This window comes from Perca flavescens, chromosome 20, assembly GCF_004354835.1.
Source record: "Perca flavescens isolate YP-PL-M2 chromosome 20, PFLA_1.0, whole genome shotgun sequence".
NCBI lineage: Eukaryota > Metazoa > Chordata > Actinopteri > Perciformes > Percidae > Perca > Perca flavescens.
This window is the reverse complement of record NC_041350.1, coordinates 10,849,312-10,874,057: the sequence shown is the minus strand read 5'-3', so window position 1 is coordinate 10,874,057 and position 24,746 is coordinate 10,849,312. Positions and strand designations below refer to the sequence as shown.

At 41.9% G+C, this 24,746-nt stretch overlaps 1 protein-coding gene across 1 annotated transcript in view; it reads right to left on the bottom strand.

Moving 5' to 3' along the window:
• Window positions 1–16,487, bottom strand: part of LOC114547006 (fibronectin type III domain-containing protein 5) — a 28,684-nt gene extending 12,197 nt beyond the window's left edge. Inside the window, 3 exon segments of the mRNA XM_075447407.1 lie at window positions 477–510; window positions 512–590; window positions 16,294–16,487. Of these exon segments, the coding sequence (XP_075303522.1) occupies window positions 477–510; window positions 512–590; window positions 16,294–16,354 (174 nt within the window). The 5' untranslated portion in view covers window positions 16,355–16,487.
• Between the last annotated feature and the right edge of the window lie 8,259 nt (window positions 16,488–24,746).

Below are 24,746 nucleotides of genomic sequence, written 5' to 3'. Positions count from 1 at the left end.
CACAATGGCCCTGCAGCTGTCCTTCTCAATCACATCACTCCCCACTCCCGTGAATGTGTATGTGTTTGTGTCCATGGAGTCATACTTGTAAACTAATCCGATTAATGTCTGTGTGTGTGTGTGTGTGTGTGTGTGTCTGTGTGTGTGTGTGAACCTGAGTGATGTGTGTTTGTGTGAGCACGATGGCAGCAAATAATATCACGTTTTATCACGTCACAGAGCTGTCAGTGTCTCCTGTCGTCAGAGAGCAGAAGGGCAGTCCGACAGGATCCAGAATCCTGTGATAATTCCCATAATGCACGCTGACTCAGAGGAAAGGTTCAACACGGTAAAGAGAACTGCACATGGCAGCAAACAACCAGGGATTAATTCAATTAGTGTGTGTGTGTGTGTGTGTGTTTGCATAGTTTATCCACCTTGTTGGTACATTTACATATATGTGTGAGTTGTGTCTGTACTGTATGCATGCTACTCACCTGCTGTGTGATGGCGAAGCCAAAACGGGTCTCCCTCTGGGATGTCCCATGTCACCACAGCAGAGTTTGCTTTCACCGCTTTGATGGTCACATTGACAGGAGGCGACAAGCTATCTGCAAACACACACAGAGAGAGAGAGAGAGAGAGAGAGAGAGAGAGAGAGAGAGAGAGAAGCTTGTTTTATCTTTGGCGGTATGAAACAAATGAGAAGTTCTGCCGGTTGCAGAGATGACTACTACTAGAATGGCAGGAAGCCAAATTCAGTGGTGTGAATAAATTTCTCAGCTGAATCCATTATGTAAGGTGGAATCATTGAATAGAGTATAGAAACACTAAACAATTCCTCAGTGTTACAGTGGTTAGCCCAACGCACAGTTGCTTCCTCTCAGAGCTGCTAGCATGGCTCTTCTAAACTTTTTGACATTCAGCACACACCTCCGACATTCAACACTTTTCTTTTCAGTATTGCATGCATGGATTTCTAATAACAGTTTTAATGATGGGGAGATACTTAAGTCTTAAAGACAGAGCAGCTCAGATCAATTTGACCATGAACTAACAAGAGGTCAACCAACCATGACTATGTCAATGAGATTTATTTTGAATCTTTCTGTATTGCACTATGGATTCATCATTTTCTTTTTGTCTGTCTGCCTTTCTGCTTGTTTGTCTGTCTGCCTTGTCTGTCTGTCGGTCTGAGTTAAGGATGTAACGGTATGAAAATTGAACCTCACGGTTATAGTGACCAAAGTTTTCACGGTTTTCGGTATTATCGCGGTATTGTGTAGTGTGTTCAATATGTTCAGAAAGCACTGATAGGCCTACACAAGCTGAAATAGTTTCAAACGGTGTTTATTATATTACAAAAATATAGGCCAAACTTGATAAAAGAAACGCACGTTTTAGGTGACGCAGTGCGCCCGCGCGGCAACTTCAGGAGACTCGGATGAAGCTGGGAAGGATTAAACACACGGTTTCCACGCCGTGGTAATCCACCGTGATAATAATGATATTTTAATTGAAAACGGTAATTGTTATCGTCAACATTTTTAATCGTGGTTTACCGTTACACCGGTAATCGTTACATCCCTAGTCTGAGCTTACCTAATGGCTACTGAGATTCCTATTTTAACACCAAACAACTTTGTGAGGAAAAACTCCAAATTCTGCCCTAGATTTAGTCCCCCCAAAACCCCATGTGAACATTGCTGCAGTATTTCAAAGATACGGATACGGTTTTAATACCAGACACAATACAACTTATAGTGTATTTGTTATGTACAAACAACAATACTGATGCTAGAATACATATAGAAAAGAAATAAAATAAAAACTCTTAGCACATACCAAAATCTTTCTCTCATTAAAACAGTGTGTTCATACAGTAGCTGAACATAATGACAACAGGAAGTCCTCATTAAATGCTACTGCTGAAGTACCCACTGATCTGTTTCAGTATTTTGAAAGATTTTGCGAAGTTCTGAAACCGAATGAAATACAAGTATGATTAAATGTAAACAGAACACAGGCTCAAGGCTACAACATTTGACAATAGTGACTTGGTTTCATTAAATATTTAAGTGTAAGATTGTGTGTCTCTGTTTGTGAGTCCACATGCACTTTGATGGCCTCAGCTGCCGCTGAATAAGACTCTTAATTGTTGTTCTAGTCTGCATAACACACGCGCACGCATGCACGCAGGCACGCATGCACTCACACACATACCTAATGGATACAGTCTTAAATGAGCGTGTGCAGACCAGATGAACCAAGTGCCGGCACATCAGTTTGCTTCATAAGAGTGGAATGGATTTTTCTCTCACACTGTTTCTCATATCCTGTACGTTTTCCTTTCTCATTAAACTAATTTGAAGGGTCACCATAATTTCAAAGAACTTAAAAGTTCATTGACATCATTGCCCTGCAGCAGAGGTGTAACAATATATTGTGTCTCCATATGTTATGACACAAAAACATGCCAGTAGGCACCATGGAGCTATAAATAGATCACCATTTCATGTATATCTAATCAGTTATGACTCAAAAAGTCTTTGTTTTCATTTAGATGTATTTAATGCCTGAGGGGCTAATTAAATTCCGTTAACACTGTGAACTGTCGGAGGTCTGAATTGCTGCTCCTGAAAATGCAGATTTTTCTAAAATAAAGGCCAGAAAACAATCCCGCGCTCAATAAAATCAGCTGTATGTAAATTAGGATTTGTGGCCAGCTAAGGTGTCTGAAGATTGTCCAACCAAGTTGAGCCATTTTCTTTTTATCTAAATGTCGAAATCAGCACATTCTCAATTTAGTTTTATTGTTCAGTTTATGTATTTCAATGTTATGTATGCTTATTTTATGTATGCACTTTGCTTTATTGCAGATTGTTAGATGAAAAGATATTGATACCACTCTAATGTCTGTATGCTAATGAGAGGGAACAGCTAGCCTGGCTCTGTCCTTACCTCAGTTGGTTTTTGTATGGATTGAACAAACAATTCACATAACGTGTTAATCGGTGCGCTTTAGAGATGCTGTTAGGGAGATTTTGTTTGGACAGAGCCAGGCTAGCAGACATCAGTTCTTATAAATCACAGAGGCCTTTTGGGATTGATTGATATTTGTAACGTGAAGCAGAACTGAGAGAGATGAATAGGGGCGAGGAGAAGTGGTCACTCACCGGTGACGCCGCTCTTCTGTCTTTAATGGGATATAAATCTAATTTACCCCGCGAATGCAGTCATTGAGTTATTGAATAGGTTAACGCTCACTTGCCCTTCGACGCGTACAAATCACACAGCTGGTAGCACTTGTATACACACTGACATGTTCAAAAATCAGCACACCATATCCGAGCAGGCCTCTGTGTTACATTTCCACTCGCCTGCTGCTGACGTTTTGATGAATGGCCTGACGAACAGTAGATGACAGGATGGGAGACCTGCTGCCTCTCTTCATCAGCGGGGACTCTGATGTTTAACGTGTCTTTGCTTTTGTTTACGGGTTTACCAAAAAAAGCGTGACTTGGGCGGAGGGTGCTGATGCGACTGAAGAATTCACAAATCAAACTCATTATCTCTCGGTTAGTCCTCTCTCACTGACTTTCTCTCTGTCATGCACTAACGCCGCTCTCAAAAACACACAGTGACTGTTAACATTTAGCCCCTAATGCCCCTGCAGGGACTACATTCATTTCGGTCTCTGACACAGGCTGTTGCTTTGTTTGCACATGCGAAAACGTTTTTTTACAAAATTGCAAATATCTATGTTGTCTTTCTCCTCTAACAAGAACCATACCTAAGAGGGGTCTACTATTGTACTTCCATAAGGTTGGGAGACTTGTGAGAACCAGGCAAAAATAGTAAATAGATAAGAATGATCAAATATCAGCGCAGCAGAGGCTAAGACGTCCCAACTTCTTTTTTTATTTCGCTTTTAGTTTAGTTTATTTGTTCCGGACCAAGGAGCAAAAATGATACACTAGTCTTTTTAGTTCTGGTCCAATTAATGTTCACACAGATTTATAACAACTGAACCAAGAGGAGTAACCATTAAGTCATACAGACTGCTAGCAAGTAAGCAGCTTATGTTTTGGAGGGAGCTGCTGACGGGGCTTACTACTTCTCCTGTTTTGGCAACGCTAGAGGCTGACTGACCAAAAGGGCAAATGGGCAAACACACCAGAACTGCTCCCTACAGGTTTGGTGTGAAAGCACCAGTAATCCTTAGTATGGGTCAAGCTAAAAAAAAAAAACACAGGATCCTACACTCCCCATAATTCAACAGGTACATGTCAGTCAGAGATAACCCTGGGGTTATTTTCTCAGGCTCATATTAGAAGTACTCCTCGTGACTAGTTCATTGAACTGCAGAAAATGAAAGCTGATTTTGACTTTCAACATGACTCTCGTAAACTACACCAATAGAACACAAAATGTCATCTTCCAGACGTGATAATAGAACCAAGCTGCTACCCGTCTCTCTTCTCAATAATCGCCTGACATCAATGTCAAGGCTACTTGTGAAGCGCTGTACCTCATCCCTTGTGTCCATAATTTTGCCCAGTGATGGTTAGCTTTTAATAAAGCCTCTATATTTCTAAAATTAGTAAGAGTCCTTTCTCTTTGCTCCTTAGAACAGAGCAGCCTGCCGCAAAGCAGAAAAGAAATTAGACTTTCGTTTCCCACCGGATGATCTTAACGTAATGATACCTCATGTTTTCATTAATGTCTGTAACTTTGAATAATGTAGCAGAGTGTCGCATTTCTTTTGTTTTCCCCTTGCTTGATTGTATAGCTGACTGCCTGTTGCCATGCGTAAGTGAATTATTGGGTTTTCAAGTCTCTCCTGGAAAACAGACCTTGATCTGTCTGAGACGCTAAGATTAAATGAGAGACAAATGTTAAAAGAGATTATTACATATAGATTGGGACAAGGTAGAGAGAGAAAAACAAACGTTGTCCTTGTTATTTCTCCTTAGCTTTCTGCAAAACAAAGTTAAACCATCTCTTAGATTGTCCTCACGTCCTACAGTTTCCGGTCGCTTTTTGTTTGTCTTTGTCCGTCTCCTCCCCTCCGTATGGCCGCGCTACGCTGTGGGACAACAAGAGCGGACATTGGCCATGACTGCGGGCCTTAAATATCCTCATGACATGAGAGTCAGCTCTAATGAAACACCAGACAGATGTCTTCATAAACTCTCACTCATCACGGTGGCACACAGTCTGCCTCACCCTGAGAGATGGGGGTGACTTTGAGCCATGGTGTGTGTGTGTGTGTGTGTGTGTGTGTGTGTGTGTGTGTGTGTGTGTGTGTGTGTGTGTGTGTGTGTGTGTGTGTGTGTGTGTGTGTGTGTGTGTGTGTGTGTGTGTGTTTTTTATTAGCCAAATAATGATCGGAGTGACAGCTAGTTGTGTATCCCATGCTGAGGCGTGTGAAGGGTGACAGCTCCTTAGCATCACCGTTCATTAGAGAACACACAGGGAGTGACTGTATACAGTCAAGGAGAGGAAGCCGAGCTGTTACACACACACACACACACACACACACACACACACACACACACACACACACACACACACACACACACACACACACACACACACACACACACACACACACACACGGACGGTGTACACTACTGGTCCATTAAACCCATCATTATCTAATGAAGGTTCTCACATCTCTGACCTCAGAAAGACAAGATCACTCCTCCTCCTCCTCCTCCTCCTCCTCCTCCTCCTCCTCCTCCTCCTCCTCCAGGCCTGCTGCCATCCCTTCCTCCTAACTCCTCTGGATGTCTTCTCAGTTTGTTCTTTTAAGGTAGTGATTTTCTGACTTGATTTATAGATTTATATAGGGAAATGTTGCAGGTAACATGAGATGATGTGGAGATCATAGTTTGCTATAAAGACTAGAATAGATACTAAATATAATTACTAATAATACTAAAGAATAGAATTTAATTCCTTTATTTTCAGTGGACAGTACAACAAAATGAAGTAGCAATCCTGACGGTGCATTCACACATATATTCACACATAATCGCATATATCAAACTATTTAAAAATAGAGAACAATCAATAAATAATGGAAGAATATCTCCCCACATGCACATATTGTTGTACTTTATACTGCCTACTGTGAACTTTCGCACATACCCTGGTCAATATTTTGCACCTTCCTGCAAAAAAATGTATAGCTCTTCCACTTCAAAACATACATTTGTATGTATTTCTTTCTATTTGTTCATATTTTAAATTGTAAATTTTTTTTATTTTCTGTTATTCTTGACTTTTAAACTGTATGGCTATGCATCAAAACACCAAGAACAATTCCTTGTATGTGCAAATCACCTTGTTTCTGATTTTTAATGCTGAGGTTTCCTGTTTGATGTCTGTGGAATTAGTTTTCGCTCTAACAATCATCTTGTATAAAGGGACCACATGTACACCTGGTATTAACATGTAATCTGTTTCTAAATATCTTATCTGGATAAGATACAAAATGGTAATGCACGGTGCAAATGTAGGCAGAACGCTAACAGTCAGAAGCAGCATCCGCAGGACGTCCCGCCGACATGCTTTGCATAGTGAGATCTAATCACAATGTGGGCAGGATCGAGATAACAAGAACGCTTATCAATATCAGGTGTAAATGCAAAGTGTGATCAGATGTCATTATCCAGATAATAGATAGAGATTGTACATTAATACCAGGGATAAGGAGATTAGGAAAGGATGGATTAACACACCAGGGGGCCCCAGGGCAAGATTGAGCTGTGGCTTGGCTGGTGGATTGAGCCTATCTCTCTACTTTTGCCTTTTAAATAATCATCAGGTCAAGAGCATACAACAAGGCCATACATGGCAGCCTCATTAAAGTTTGTCTAAATCTTGACAAAACAACTGGTTCCTCAGTACGGCAGGCGTACTACCCCACGTCAGGTTTGCTGTGTATTTGCGAGTGTTTGGTAATTTTATGAAAGATCTGTCAATTTAGGATTATACACTATGTGAGCATAATCACGCTTGAAATAATAAAGGTATTAAACCTAGTTTTTGATACAGGGCCTCTTTTACAAGATTGGACCTTAAAGTGAGGTGAACATGTAGAACTCACCCTTTTAGTTCATATTGTCCTTTTTAGTGGTGCAAAAACAATTTAAAACCTTTTTTAAAGGTGACTTATTATGCTAATTTTCAGGTTCATACTTGTATTTAGTGTTTCTACTAGAACATGTTTACATGTGTTAATGCTCAAAAACACTTTGTTATTGTATATCATACTACACAACCGAACATGTGGAATGTGAATGTGAACCCCGAAATTGGGAAGAAAGGTTTAATATAGGCCAGAGTTGGGAAAGTGTATGTCTAAATAATACAGTTATTGTTGCTTCAGCTTACTGGGACACAGAACAGAGCCATTGTCCTACTATGACAAGTCCAAATGTCTGCTGGGGGAAAAGGCCTCTTTAATTGTGTATAATTTGGTCAAGCTGCCCAACTGCAACTCCACTGTGGTTGTGAGTAAATCTTTGAATGTGCAGTCTAGGAGTGCACCTGCTCTGAGCCGTCTGATTCAGTAGGACACCTGAGCAGACAGCAGGGGCTTATCTGAGACTAAGAGATCACGAGAGCGAGCATGGTGGTGTTCCAGCCTCCATCTGCCGCTGTGGGGAGATATAACTGACTTGTTCCAAATTATTACAGCTATGCAATAGTTAGAAATGTATTATTAAGAGTCAGGCCTCTGGGCTGGCTCTGCTCTCCGGGATGCCAATGAATCAGCCTGTCAGCTTGTAAACTAACTTGGAAACTGCCTGTTAGCTAAATTATATTTCACTGTTACCTGGTATTTTAGAAACAAGCACAGGCCTCGTGTACTTCCTGCTCTTTTATTTGAATCCCGTAGGGGATCACTGTGCAGCTAATAATTCATGTTTAGCATCTTCTACCACTTTAGCTCTTTTCACGGCTAATAGCAAGTAAACAAGCCAGTTTGTATGGAAGATGAAAGGGAATTATTATGCATTTGAAGGAACACGTTGGTAGGGGGAAGACATACAACTTTGTGCTGCAGCCATAATGGCTAGAAAGCGTGAGGTCACGGGGGAGTTAGCGGCTATAAATTGACACGTGTTGATTAGCGGGCATTGCTTGACGCTTGTTTTCCCCGCTAACATGCTCTCAGAGCTTGTGTGAGCGGCGGTCGCGCTACGCTCTAGGAGGTTAGCGCACATAGAGCTGCCGGCGACGCTAGCTCCCCCTCGTCCATAGTTTATAGAGCCATCAGGGTTTTGTACTAATCTGGAGTTTGCCCCGGCATTGTGTCTGAGGAGACCTTGACACGTGGTCTCGTTCTTGTGGGTGAACACAAACACGTTCAGAAGTTAGGAGGATCACAGTGTGACACAAACATGAGGCGTTAATGTGTCTCATTTATAAGCTAAAACATCTGGTGAATAATACAGAAGTGCTTTGTACGCATCGGAGCCACACTGTAACACTGCGTCCCGTTTTACAATTGCCGTAATGCCATTTTCTTAAGAAACTTCCTCCGGTTTCAAACCCGTTCCACCATTTTTTCCATAGGACTGCTTGAAGTGTTGCAGAAACCACAAAAGGGAGCTCCTCTAATGGATAGCCTCTTTTCTTCTTCTTTGTCCCGCCGTTTGTTTCATACAAGAGCTTTTGGATCTGTATTCACCACCTCCTTATCAGAGCAAATCCAACTCGCAAGGATTCCTGTATTACCTCATCTATTCACTTTTGCTTTCAACACCTATTTTTTTTTCCGACTGTAATGGACACTTGGTGCTAGCCTCCCCCTCACACAAAACTGCACCGTCTATCTGTTATTCTCTCTTTCTTTTTTATCTCTGTCCGTCTCGCCAACGCTCCCCGCTATATTTCTGTACAGCTACTTCACCGGGGCTTTTTGGCAGCTCCTCCATAGCCTGGTGTGTAAAAGCTCTCTGCCTGTAGCTGATACTTCAATGGGAATCGGGATAAAGATGGTGGGTGAAAAGGGGAAATGGTAGCCTTGCTGTGACTCACTCGGGTAATATTGATTAGCCCCATGCTGCTCACACACTGGCTGCTGATCAGCTGGTTTTCAGTGCAAGCAGATGTGCAGCTTATATGTGGAATTGTTTTGAGGCTAGATTTTTGTCCGTCTATAGATTTTAATTGTGGATGAATTTACGATGTCTTCCTTTAAGGGCCACAGAGCACTTGTGTGTGTGTGTGTTTAGGAGGCTCTCTGTGTGTGTTTTCTGCATGCGTGCATCCATCGATCCAAGGGACAGAGTCTGTGCATTGTCTGTGGTCTGTCTGCCCTGTGACACAGTCAAATAATCACACCTAAGGGTCTTTTTGTCCCCCGAGAAATGAGTTATCTACAAACAGGAAATCAATTTTTTTTCAACCCCGCTGGCCGAGAATGTTGAGGTGGGGAGAGTGGGATTGCAAAACAGAATCTTTCTCCCTCTCTTTCCATCCACACACACACACACACACACACACACACACACACACACACACACTTTTCTCTAATTAAATGTCAAAAGGCAGGGTATGAAAACCAATGCAGCATTGTGTGCAGAGAGAATACCTGCCAATTCAAAAAGGCAAAGGAGTGCCATGAGGTTGATTATTTGACATGAACACTGCCAGTAACGGAACCCACAGCCTGATATAAGGCCATGATATTAGCTTTCCCTCCAGTCTTACTGTAGCTTCTCTCTTTCTGTGGAGTCGGGCACAGCTGGTAAAGTAACGCCTACAGTAGCTGCCTGCCTGGTAGGATTGATGTCACAAGCAGGTGGAGGGGGAGAACATGAATAATAGTTTCTCTCTGATTCCTCCATGTGTCATGCTTTCTTTTTGCCACTAGTGTTCTCCCCGTCTTTCTCTGGGTTCGTCGTTCTCTCCTGTGGCTCTAACGCTAGCACTTTCTCCACTTTGCATAACTTCATTGTCTCTCATCTGTGTCCCTCTCTTGGTAGTTTTCCTCTGAGAAAAACACACAAGGCCCCCGACTGAGGATTGAGGCCCCCCCACCCAAAGCCAGACTCGCAGCTCCAGGCACAAAGGTTGATCATGGGAAACTGACTTGGCTGAAAATCACACACGTTTACACCTTAACTGTCACATTTACATTAACACAACATAAAAAATGTTTTATGTGTCAGACACAACTTCTGGAACAGGCGAGAAAAGTTTTGTAAGAAGAGACAAATGAATGTGTGTGTGTGTGTGTGTGTGTGTGTGTGTGTGTGTGTGTGTGTGTGTGTGTGTGTGTGTGTGTGTGTGTGTGTGTGTGTGTGTGTGTGTGAGAGAGAGAGACAACACAAAACCCCCCACAGGATTTGACTGCCTAGTGTCAAGTAAAAACATTATTTTTATGCTCTGCTGGGCTGCTGCAGCACACTCAATTTCCCCTGTACTTAAATTGTGCTATACAAATAAACTTGCTAGAAAGGCGTTATGCAACATTCATTTCAACTAAAAGAGGTATATTTTCTGTCAAACTGTTAAAACAAATGCAACAATTAAGAAGCAATTTAAAATTAATCAAATCCATAATCTCTAAATTGCAAAAATTGTTTTTATTTTTTATTTTCACCTTTCCCCATGCTGTGTCTTTACAGTATTTGTATAGAGTATCTTTAGACAAGTTACTTGTGAATGTGTGGAACGATACAGCTTGGTTTAGCTACATTTCATTTAAAACTACAACGATTTTTTTTAGCTGCGAAACAATACGAGTGTGAAAGATTGCCTTTACACAGTATATTTAGGGAACTAACAGCCAGAACAGCATTTCATCCGCACCTCATTTGTGCATACTGTAATAACTGATTGTATACATGCTGACCATGTATGATATTCTGGGAGCCTGTGTGTGTGTGTGTGTGTGTGTGTGTGTGTGTAAACGAGCCTGCCTCAAACCTCATTGTTCATTGTGTAAAGGTGTGAGGACTCATATTTGATAAATGCCAATTTTCTTGATCGTACGGACAAATCCCTACGCACACATTTATAACTTGTTTTACACATGCTTTGATAAACGAGACTTCAAGAATCACAAATAATTACTAATGAGTCTGTGACGCAGAATATGCCACAAACGCCTTTTACATGTACATTCATGGCATGCTCATTCCCTCCAATGGCTGCTCCAACCCCCCCCCCCCCCCCACCCCCTCCATGCATTCAGACGTGACTCTGTACAGACCACAGACTGTGTCAGCGAGCTGCCGCTACCACGTCAGTCTTTTTGGCATCGCAGTGTCTTTCTCCCACAGGCCCGGTGTCCAGATGATCGCACCAATCTGTCCTCTAATACTTGTTTTATTCTATTTTCAGCAAAAAAAGAGCCATGGTTACATAGTTAAAGAAAAGCTTCCAAGTAAAATGACATTGAAAACATTTTCTGAGGAGAAAAAGATTCAAATCTAAATTATTTTCTTTGTGTTGCTAGCTCCTGCCGTTTGGTCTTAGCCATAGTCAGGGTTTCCCACAGCACTTTGCAGCTTAGGCAGCCGCCTAAGCAAGACACGCCTGCCGCCTTCTCTGCAGAACGCATTCAAAATAAAAAAATACAAAACGTGCCATGAATTGGAAAATAATCAGTTTTTACAATCTTTAAATATGTGACAGGGCTCAACATTAAGGCTTGTCCGCTTGTCTGGGATGCCATGTTACTTCACGTTATGTGCCACTCATTAGGGTTGGAATCTTTCAACACAATTCACAGTAAAAGATAGTCAGATAGTGTTGTAGGTGGGACATTAAGTCAGTGGTGAGAGAAACCGAAGCAGAGGGACGGACACAGAGTTGCCAAAGAAACGCACTTTTTAATTCATTAACTTTATTGGTTATCAGGCAAATAAAATGTTGATACAGATGATCTGCAAACGGCCCGATAATCGGTCTATCCCTAGCCCTCACTATCAGCCACGAGGCCATCGCTCTATTCATCTGTGTCTCACTAAGCCGTCGGTGAGCTCTGAAAGAGGAACTCCGAGAGGATTTTTAAAACAAAGAAGAGGCTGATGAGGTGAAGCAGCAGCAGTAATCTGTTGATACAAACACTCAGAAATACTGGCATTTACTGCTGTTGAATTCAGCTTGTTGGGTGAGAATTAAAACGTGACTGGGTGAGGGAAAGATAAAGGAAGATTATCTGGGCAGCTTTGACATGGCAACAAGCTATGGGAGAGGACGGACAAACATTGTTCTTTCTCTTTTTGTCCTCCAGCCCTAATTCTGTGTTCCAGAAATACACCAGCAGTAAAGTCAAGCTTATAAAGTAGTTCTGGCTTTACCTTAAACTAACCTAAAACAACCTAAAACGTGTTCTGTATTTACACAAAGCTCTACAACTTGCATACCAGAAATACCTGTTTGCATGCAGCCAAAAAAACAAACCACACCAAATGAAAATCACCAAGAAAATCTGACCTTTGAAAATGATTCTTTATTTTTCAACTTTTTGTAGCATTGTTTTAAAATGTACAGGCAGCACTTTGGATCTGGCTTACATGATTTTGTGGTGTCTTTGCATGATACAATAATAAAAACTGAATCAATTCATTCTTTGTACATTTTGAAAAAAACAGGCCCACTCATTGTGTAGTAAAGGAGTAACAAAGAGCTGTCATCACGTGCTTTGCTACTAAGAGTGGATGAGATGGACTGGTGGAGCCTTCCTTACTGTGTTTGCCAACTGCATCCTGGAAACTCAAGTTAACTGTAGTGGCAGCTTGCCAATGTCTATTTATGTCTTCTTGAAAGTAATATGGTAATAAATAGCACTGCAAAAGTCAAAAAGCACACTGTAGCTTTAGCATTGTTACATGCAATTGCAACATAATAAGGTTTTGACCGGCCAGAGCCCCTGAATCTGATGCAACATATCTGTAAGAAATTAGCGCAGTGACTGTGATACACTCACTCTGATAAGCTTCTGGGAAAAAAAAGGTTGTACACAAGATGACAAACAACTAATAATTACAAACAGCTAATTGTGCTCAGACAATTACAGGGAAACTAATGAACCAATAATCACACACACACAATTCTGCTTCCCCCACGTCTCTTCGATGTCTTCAGTTACTTTACAAAGATGCAGTGGTGCATATTCAATTCACTAAGATGATATGATACTGTTAAAAACAGCTGCACCTTGACCAACTACACTAATTACACATACATATGTCTACAACAGTAACCTAATAATATAATATATCATAGTATAACCCTCACAGGGGGCATTTTATGCATTAAGTACACATTTACTTTTAGTTGTAAAAGGGTATTTTTACATAACTACTTTAACTCAAGTAAAGGATGAGAATATTCCTGCTGCTCATGGATACATTGGTGGTGATTGTGTTTGTTACAGTGCAAACTCCCTCTCTCTCACACACACACACACACACACACACACACACACACACACCTCCCATCCTTTCCGGGCCCTGTTAAAGTGGCTATTCAGAGGGAACAGTAATGATTCCCTCCAATGAGGAGGCTGCCCCAGATACCCAGTAGGTCTAAAGGACACACATTTGAAGAAAATCAGGAGAGCAGCGTTGCATTTAGAGGATTTAAAAGACACCACAAGACACATCTGATGATGTTTCTAATGTGCACGGTAAAGCTAAGGACATCATTGTTTCAGTGTTGGACCGTGAACACGAGCCCTGCACACTGTCTGCTTATCCTCTGACACTGATGACGAACTTTGGTTTCAGTGACTTTCGCTCATCTCGTTTCATGCAAAGCTGCCGCCTGGAAACAATAACATAAGCGACCCGGAGGCTTTGTTTTTAATGAATAATGCACTGTGCTGTGTCTACAAAACAATCCTCAAAGCATAAACAAGTATTTGTAATGTGTTTGAGAAATGACTGTGTGTGTGTGACAAATGACATAGAGATTCTTATGAAACCACATCCATTTTGATTTAGTCTTTTTCTGCATCTCTCTGACCGGAGGGCTGTCTGCTCAGAAATATTCACAGTGTAAGTCTGATTCTCTTTTGATGGTAATTTGGTGAGGAGAAGATGGGTAGCTTTTACCAACTTTGGCACTGACAGCTGAGGTCTGTAACTCCTCTCTGTGGATGCTACATACTTAGCACTTGACACATAATATACTGGTACTAATTTATCACCTGGCAGGTGGTTGCCAAATTGTTCCTAGATTTTTTTCCAGCATTAAAGCTCTGAGCTCTTGAAAGCCCTGGAGCCTTTCCACTGCTTGCATCACTGTTCAATTTGTTGATTGATTCATTGATTTTCTTTTCTTTTTTTATTTCATTCTCCAAACTCAGAACTGTTAGGGACTGGGGAAAATTGCCTGCAAGGATTTACGGCCTCATTTGGATGAATGTGTTAGAGAGTCAATTTACATTTTAAATGGAAACATTAGCTTTCCTTTCCGGGACCAACTGATTGTTTATGAGTCACTATAAACATAGACACAGTAAAGACGTCACCGTAGTGTACATTTTATAGTGCCCGCTCACTCCTACCAGTCGACCTCTCCGCCTCGACATTGATCTGGCCTGCTTTTCTTGGTGCTGGTGTCTGACTGAGTCTCAAAATAAACTGGGAGACAAAAACTTGAATGGATTTGAATTCTGATTCTAAAAGTAATGCAGTTACACTCCAGTCTGCAAGTTTCTGAAGCAGCCACGTAAACATTTGGACTCACTGGGCAGCAGGTTTATTTAGTAGCTGTTCTGGAGCTTCAGATCATTTTACATGACATCATCAGCAGACGAAGTTTACTTGGTTGTCATGGAATAGTAGATGGTAACTTTTTTCTTAGCACTTTTCTGTGGGCATTGCATGTCTATTTTCACAGGAAAAAAGGACTGGAGCACACTGAGTGATTTGCAGCCTTTAATATCCTTTATTATCCTGTTTCTTTTGTATTCTGAGCTGAAGCAAGCAAAAATTAAGACTATCTTGCCAAAAAAAAAGCTATATTCTCAAGTGCTGCTATAGTGAAGCACATCCAATCAAAATGTGCCAGTGCCAACATCCATTACAAACATCTCACAGCCTACCAGTGAAATGCTAAGGGGCTAAAGTGTGTGTGTGTGTGTGTGTGTGTGTGTGTGTGTGTGTGTGTGTGTGTGTGTGTGTGTGTGTGTGTGTGTGTGTGTGTGTGTGTGTGTGTGTGTGTGTGCAGCACAGTGATCCATCGACAGTGCGAAGACTGAGCAGTGGGAGGATGCCAAGCAAACCAAACCAGAGGCATTTTGATGGCATGAGTGTGGCACTCCATAGCAGTAAGCGGGCACAGTGTGTGTGTGTGTGTGTGTGTGTGTGTGTGTGTGTGTGTGTGTGTGTGTGTGTGGTTTGTGCTGTAAAAAGCGTGTTTTATAGATGCACTTGTACAGTATATGTTGGTCATCAACACATATACACACACACACACACAACCAACCCCCAGATGATCAGTTCATTGAGAATGGATGATATGTGAATGTGTGAGTGTCATGACGTCACTGTAGAGGTGCGATGGTTTTATGCACCTTAATAGTTGCAAAAGCTCCCCAGTAATCCAATCATGTGTTTCCAATGGCTCAGTCCAGTCACATTTTGGATTCTATTGATTAACATGTCTAGCAATGATCAATGGTCAACACATGCAATATTCTAATATTCACACTGACAGTGTTAATAGACAGCTCAGGTCAACATTGAGCCGTGTGTGTGTGTGTGTGTGTGTGTGTGTGTGTGTGTGTGTGTGTGTGTGTGTGTGTGTGTGTGTGTGTGTGTGTGTGTGTGTGTGTGTGTCAAAGTGTTCAGTTTGCTTACCTGCAAGAAATTAAATTCAACACACACACACACACACACACACACACACACACACACACACACACACACACACACACACACACACACATTGTGCTTTAAGAGACAGACAAAAACATAGTTTGTTACAGAGCAATTCAGCCCCTCTAATCTTAATCAATCAACATGACAGATGTGAATTGTTCGAATCATGTTTCCTTAGATGACAACACGGAAATGCCTCTAGTAGCCTGCAAACACAGACAGTCAGTCAGTCCGTCCACAAAAACAATCGACTGTACGCAATGTCTTGCCGGTTAAAATCTAAAGCCTGTACAATACAGCTCCATGTAAGACAGCAGCATTTTCCACACATGCCTCTGCAATCCCCTCCACGGTTCCTTTTTAATTAGGCAATAAAATAGCACTCTGTGAGCTTCTGCCCCCCAAAAATGCACGGAAACATTTCTCTAATTGCACATAAACAGAAACTTACCCGCTGTGACTCGAGAGGCGCAGAGACAGCTGAGGACGAGCAGGAAAATAAATCTCTCCATCTTTCTAACGCTCGGGCGACGTGCGGTCCCATTTACCCTGGCCGGGGTTGCTGTGTTAGCCGCCGAACTGCTGTGCCCGTTGTTGTGCTGCTCGGCGTTCACGTCAGTTCATGCGTATCGTCTCGACTGGAAAAAAAAAAGAGACAGCGGCCAGTCTGTCGGCGGCTTTTCAGCACCTCGGACAGCGCTCCAGCGACACCTCCGCTCATTCAAAAGCCTCGACGGTCCCCCGAGCCACCGGAAACCAGCGACCGGCAACCGGTAACCAGCCAGTGAGCCATTATCATTGACTGCTCTCGAGCCTGCCGCTGTTCAAATGCGTCGTCGGTCTTTCAGCTGTGAACCAAAACCCTCCTCGATCTGCTGCTGCTGCTGGAGGTGGTGCTCAGCGCCGCTCGGCTGCTGCAGACAGAAACGTGCTGGCTTTGTATATGAGTGTCTGGACTGTCCCTGCCTGTCACACTGACTCCCTGTCTTTGCATTGAGAAATAATTCATAAAGTAGAAGTCAATAAATGTCGAGAAAAGGAAGGATTTTCTATACTTAAGCTATACAGGCATGTAACCCTGTTTCCATTGTTTTCTATTGTTCAATAGTCATGGCTTACTTTTCCCATCATTTTTCACATTACAAACAGAGACTGGCCATCAAAACAATAGCAGCTGTAATCATTTAGTGTGCAGTCTTCTTCCAGCCCCCCAGAAGCACAACATCAAGGGATGAGTCCAGCTGATCAAATGCAAACTTGTCACCAAAAAGCCCTCTCTTTTGATCCGCTACTATCCTCCTGCTTTACTTGCCCACTTGCTGAGCCAGTGCTCTGAATTATTGCTGCCCACTCATCGATTAAATATGCATACACCGTCCCACGCAAACAGTCACAGAGATAAAGTCTCATCCGGGGCTGGTTTCAACCGCTTTTTCCACTTCAAAAACAAACGCATGCCTCTTAACTTCAACACTGAGTTGCCCCCTCTTCCTGCTTACTTTATTGTTTTAGAAGAACCAACAGCGCAGGCTGAAGCGAGTAGAGAAATGGATTAAAGTCTGCATACAGTACCTGGTGGTTTACCTGCAGCACTCTGTGGACTTGAAGCTTTCCGGGATATGTGTGCCTGTGTGTGGGAGTGTCAGTCCAGAGTCAGGAGACCCACACTGTCCCCTAGCTGTTTCCTCAAGAAGTGTTTTCTTCACCCCACTAGAGGCACCTTGATTCATAGCCAGCTGCCTCTGACGTGCTTCGGAGAAACACTGTTGGTGGTGGTGGAGGGGTTATTGTGCTGTTTTTTTGTGTGTGTGTGTGTGTGTGTGTGTGTGTGTGTGTGTGTGTGTGAGGGAGGGAGTTTGCACTGTAAAAAACACAATCACCACCATTGTATCCATGAGCAGCAGGAATATTCTCATCCTTTAAAGTAAGTTAAAGTAGTTATCATGTAAAAATACCCCTTAAAAGTAAAAGTAAATTTGTACTTAATGCATAAAATGCCCCCTGTGAGGGTAATACTATGATATATTATTAGGTTACTGTTAACTGTTAGTGTAGTTGGTCAAGGTGGGGTTTTTAACAGTGTAATATCATCTTAGTAAATTGAATATGCACCACTGCATCTTTGTAAAGTAACTGAAGACATCAAATGAATGTACAAGAGTAAAAAGTACAATGTCGTGCCCTGAAATGTGGAAATATATTTGTGGCAGGCAATGGAAAAGGCTGTTCAAGTAAAGTACAGGCACCTAATTTTTACTAATGCACTTCATCATGTTTTTCTGTTGACTTAGGGTCAAATTGACCCAGTTTCAATTTTTGTTTTATATCAGAAAAACTTTACAATTTAAAACGTTGGAAAAAGCGAAAACAAACAAATACGTCGAAAGGTTGACGGGAAGACTGCACAAGGGTTAAATAAGTGTGAGCGATAGTAGTGTAGCAAAATGTTTCCCTTTTAATGAGCCTTGCAGTGTTATCCTCCAGGTGTTTGTGATCTGCATGATTTAAGAGTCAATCTCCTCCTACAGTAGAGTGCACCGATCAGTGCACAGCTGGATAACACTGTCTGGATGATACTCCCTCATGTTTGATATCATTTAGTTGCAAAAAGAGATGGATTTTTTTAGAAAACTATTCTACTACATACAAAATGTCCAAATTTCAGTAAAGGAACATCTATTAATTAAAAGAGGTGTAACATTAGGGTTCGTGCCAACACTCCCCTAGTCAAGTTCAAGTTCAAGGAGTCTTTATTATCCCCGAGGGGCAATTCGTTGTGCAGCAATAGAATGCAACATAAACAACACATAAGCCATACAAACAACAGACACTATCAATAGAGGACACAAATAAATACATACTACACAGAAGTCCACATCTCACATTGAATTATTAACAAAGCCTATAGCAGCAGGAACAGAAGAGTTTTTGTGTCTGTTTGTCCTGCATTTCGGCAGAGAGAAACTTCGGCCAGACGGCAACGACATAAAGTAGCTGTTCAGAGGGTGGCTTATATCAGCTGGGACTGACTGGGCCTTCTTCAGGGTCTTTGTCTCATATAGCGATTTTAAGTCAGTCAGAGAGTTTAGGGAAATGTTGCCACACACTGTAGTCATGTATTGCAGCCTGTTTTTGTTTTTAAGAGTGAGGGACCCAAACCAGCTCACAAAGGCAAAAGAAAGAATAGTTTCAATAAAACAACAATAAAAAACTAAAATATAAAGTCCCTTAGTCTCCGCTCCTTTAACCTAAAACTATAACTGGTTTGGACATCCTTTGTCCACTCTATCCTCTCTTCCTCTTTTATGCTTGGATCTCTTGGCTTCATGCCACGCTGCCTTTTCTCCAGAACTGAACTGAAGAATTGGAGAAGTAATGAAACTTGCTGTAACTTTTCAAGCCTGTGCCGTGTTGGCACCTAAGTTAATCATGAGATCTAACTTCATCATGTCTTTTCCTTTTCTGAATATTGAATCTTATTTAAATCCTCCTTTGGGGAGTTTTTGCTCACACATGTCCACCTTATATATGAGATGTTTGCCTTTCTAACTTACTTTACTGTAAAAACTTGCAAAATCTCTGATGTCCATACCTGTTGCTTTGTTTATAACTCGCCTGTTGTCCTACCGCTCATGCGTCTTGCCCCATCTGACCAGACGAGCAACCAGAGTCACACACCCCTGCTGAGTGCTTTTTGTTTATTTGTTTAAAGTAACAGAAAGAAGGTTTTATCTGAGATCTTTGGGGTAGAACATGGAACCAAAATGCACGACCTTGTTGTGGATCAGTGTCTGTCTCCCTGTCCCTGCCTGTTTTCCTGTTCCCCTTTCCCTTGTGTGTGTGTTGTCTGTGTCTGTCTCCACCAGCTTCCATGTCACTCAAGAGGATCTAGGTCAAGGGGCGTGGCCCCTCTTACCTGCTCTGCTCCAGCCAGCCAAACATTGTTTCTAATAAACACTGTAAACTGCTCATCTGTGTTCGTGTGCCTGTTTCTCAGTTCCGGGTCTGACTGGAGCCTAACAGACCTGACTTATTGTAGGCTACAATATATTGGCACTGAATGCTGTTTCTAACCGAGATGAACTGTGTGACCTTTCCAGAGTACATTCCGGTTGAAGAATGCTGTGAGAGTCAGTGGGCATCGAGCCATGCGTCCTGTTGTGGTAACTGGCATCTTTCCTGTGGTGGTGCTGATGTACATCCCGAACACTGGTAGGAATCACCCAGTCACATGTTCACAAATGAGAACAGGAACCCAAACCTGACAAACCTCATCTGTATTAAAGTTGACATTGAACATCAGGTCGCTGAAATCTGTAGGAGCAAATATCCATAACAAATTGTGGAGGGACTAAATGGCACCAGCCGAATGACAAGTGATGCTTGAAGATCACTCAGGATGTAATGCATGTATGAATGAATCATTTTATTATTGTGTCATGTACACAAAAAGTATGCCCACCCCAAACGGGCTTACAAGACACCATTACTAATTTTTACTAACTATTATTAAGGGACCAGATACCAAAAATAGCAACATAAATTAAACAAATAAACCTTCTTGTCTTTTTTGCCATGCTTTAGAAACAAAAGTTGGCAACTTATATATTAAATCTAAACAACCACTCCATTTAGACATCATCCGTACACCAGAACATTTCAGGATTTAGAACAGACATTTCATGTAAGATGGGTGTTCTTAACTCATCATAATAAGGACAATACAAAAGAAAATGTGATTCACACTCAACTTTATACTGGATGTTTTTAAATCTACCAACTTCAAGGGCAAGGGGAAGGATTCCTGTTCTCAACTGAGCCACCGACCTCTGACTCCTCCATAAGTTTGCTGTAACATAAAGTTCAGATACACAATACCACAATAATGTTTGATTTGAATATACATAAGTTTGTATGTAATTCTTGTTCGTATTTCAGGTTTTTTCAGCGACACTGTAAGTCAATAGATGCAGCTCAGGTGTCAATACACAGCGCTGAGGAACAAGACAGAATGCTGTATTCAATGTTCAGGGAAAGTGTGAATAGAGTACGATTTTGGCAGGGGGGCAAGAGAGGTGAGGTACTGAACACCTCCATTTGTTCAGAAAGCAGCTGGGTGAGTGGACAGCTGATGGATGGATCAGTGGATGGTTGGATGAAACAAATACTGATTGACAGAAAAATGGTAATTGTTTCTTATTCCCACTTGACTGTCTTTGGGGGGAATTTCATTTGATGGAGGTGGACGTGTAATGTTAAGCAGATGGGATGTAGGCCAGCACTATATCAAGATGAGCTACAGGTGTAAGTTATACATAAATGGGGCAGGAGGAGAGTTTATATGATGGTTGAAGAAAATAATTTAATTAATTATACTGTTTATTGATCCCCAGTGGGGAAATTACTATTTAGTTTGTTAGAAATCACTACACAAAGGAAATACACACAGAAATGCCCAGGACCTATTCATGCACAAATGGAGAGATGTCAGAGTGAGTGGGCTGCCAGGGCCCTGAGCGGTTGGGGTGTATGGTGCCTTGCTCAAGAGCACCTGGCAGTGCCCAGGAGGTGAACTGCATCTCTCCAGCTACCAATCCACACTCTGTACTGGGACTTGAACCAGCGACCCTCCGGTTCCCAACCCAAGTCCCTACGGACTGAGCTACTGCTACCCTGTTTTGAGTGACTATTGAATGATTATTTGTAAATAAACAAAACCTTTTTATTTGTAAGACAGCTACAACTACTGACACTAGTAGCGCGAAGCAAACAACAAAAGCTGACAATTTTGTCTGGACAGACGAGGAGGTGGAGTTATTGCTCCAAACACTGCACACACAGACACACACGCGGCACACACGCGACACACACACACACACACACACACACACACACACACACACACACACACACACACACATACACACGCGGCGCAGACACACACACACACACACACACGCGGCGCAGACACACACACACACTCGCACAGTGCGTTTTTACCCTTTAGATGGGAACGCGACGGTTGAGCGTTTTTTAAGATTTCCACTCTGGAGGGTGGTTTCACTTTTTTGCGTTTTTAAGCCCCAAAAACGCCGTCGCCGTCTAAACGAAAGGCACATCTGATAAAATATTTTGTCTTTTTCACCCGCGAGCGTACTCTTGTAAAGAGGGCCATAATGACGCGTTTCCTATTGTGTGTTTTCCAGTTTGGGGACACTGGAAAACACTGGACTAAAAAATGTGATCATCATCAGCGATGTTCACACGTAGACCTGATAAAATGTGCTACAGCTGGGCCTGTTGCATCGTAACCGTTGAAAAACATGCAACAAATATGAAACATTAGCACACAAAAAAGATTCCCACCCTTTTCTCACTTTTGGGATTTTCAATTATTTTCTTCTTTTTTAATCCTGAACAAACTCAAGTTTTTAAATTTACGGCAATAATAGCTCAGCAGCAGCAAACGCATCCACAGTTCTTGCCCATCACATCAATAAAAACACAAACCATTTAAATATGACCCTGTTAAGACATAATGAAGGCTGAAACTGCTATATATTTTACAAATGATAAGTGTTGAAGGGGTTTCTGAGTGGATGTTGTGTAGATATACAGTATATTCCCATTTATTTTCTTCAAAAATACAGTTTTCTATTCATTCATTTGCATTCATTCAGTCATCCTTGACTAATTGCTTACTTAAAATGAAAGACTGATAATCATAGAAAATGTACCACAGAGTAGTACACACATACTGTAAGGCAAATTTACTTCATTCATTTTAAGCCCGGGCAGCACAAAGACAACCCACTGAATTGTCAACAGTTTCCACACTCTCAGTGATCTCTCAAAGTCCTGGACCAACAGAATGTTAATGGTCTTTAAATTCAGCACTCAGCAAACACATAAAGGACTCAGCCCAAGCGAGTAATTTGCTTCTGGAAATTGGGCTTGCTGATACTTTACAGTCTTCTACATTAAACACAGATCAAGAAGAAAATCTGCAATAAATCTGATGTCTTTATGGACATACCTGTGTGTGTGTGTGTGTGTGTGTGTGTGTGTGTGTGTGTGTGTGTGTGTGTGTGTGTGTGTGTGTGTGTGTGTGTGTGTGTGTGTGTGTGTGTGTGTGTGTGTGTGTGTGTGTGTGTGTGGTCAGGGAAAAGGATTTGTATGGTCACTGGCTGTAATAAATTTTCAAAAGAGGGAGCGGAGGACCATGAAGTGGAACATTAGTCCAAAGTTATGGAGGGTACGCTCTGCTTATCCAGCTCTTTGAAGTGTCCCTTCTGCTAACACTGACTTTTGGATGCTCTGACAGTGCGGCTCACTGCTCCCTTCCTGCTTATATAATGACAGAAAGGCCTGGGTTACACCTGACAGGTTAGTCATACAGTATGTTGAGACACTGAAGGGAAGAGCAAAGGGTGAGAATCGATTTGGTGAAGCACTCTTGATAATTAGATGTTTCTAACCATCTGTTAGCAAGCATTTAGCATGCTCATTAGCTTGGAAAAGGTTATTTATTCAATACAAGTATGTAAAATGTTGTGAACTAAATGGCCCAGTACAGATAAAAGAGAAATACGCTTGAGGAGCTATTGTGATTGACTACCGCTAGCATGTCCTGGCTTGCTCGTACGTTGCAAGCTACATCCAGCCTGAGAATGTCATCTGGATACCCCAAGAGGAGCTGGAGGATGTGGCTGAGAATAAAGACATGTTGGATGTCTTGCTTAGTCTGCTGCCACCATGACAAAATGATGAGGTCAGCAAATAACCTCAATCCTGGACCTCTATTATGGTCTATATATTCATTTTTAGTTAACATTACATATAAAGTCCTATGTATATTGCAGCCCGGGCGCATTTTGTTATGCATTTAATTTGAAATTGCTGAGGCATGACGCTCAGCCATTATCACTTACAGTCACAAAGTAAGAACTCCATCTGACCAAGCGCTATGGTCACAGAGGATTATAAAATTGTCAAGTCTCCAGTTGCTAAAATCCACAACCTGATATAGCATTTCTTTTCTTAAACACAGAATGAAACAGCACCTAGAACAGCCCGGCATGAATATTTTACACGCACCAATGTTTCCTGGCACGACACTGGGTCTTTCCTGCCTATCAAAATGAGTTTGGATTATGAGCTCTGGCAGGTCGCTCAGAGGTGAGGACCAGGACCAAGAGGGGATTTATTTATTTTTTTAGAGATTGGTGTGGGATGGAAGCAGGGCTGGAGGGAGTAATAAGGGAGGGACAGCAGTCTTTGTTCCTGATTCAGCTTGATAGGATTGGGACTCAGGCCCAGGGAGAGGAGACACAACAAATACTGAGCTGTGACGGCAGGGGAAGGTGTGATTTAAACCTGCGAGAGGAAGAGAACAATTATAATTCACACATGGAATAAAAACTTCTTTACTTTCTCTCCTCCTTTTTAAGTCTTATTTTGAAGATTTTGATTGGCACCCACTGTTGACACATTAGGATGAGCAAATGTGTTGGTTTTGCTCACACGTGGAGCAACTGTAGCTCTTGGATGATTAAGTTCCCGCTCATAATCCCATTACAGCGCTGCAGATTCAGAGTTAATTTGTGGCTTTGTAGGAAGAAAATAAATAGGGTAAGTCTGAACTGGCAGCAGCTCACTGACTTAATGCATCTTATGGCAGAACACAGAAGGGGAAGCTTTTAAACTGACCGAAAAACGGTAGCAGAGAGCACAGCCACATCTGACAGCCAAAAGTAAGTGCCTTTCACTGTCAACTAGTGCAGTGCCCGTTGAAAATATGCCTGTTTGGAACGGGCTATTACTTGGCCTGTGGTATTGCTGCTTGTAGAATTCATCAAAACCAAATTGTAGCCTACCCCAAAATGACTTACAGAAGGACCCCAA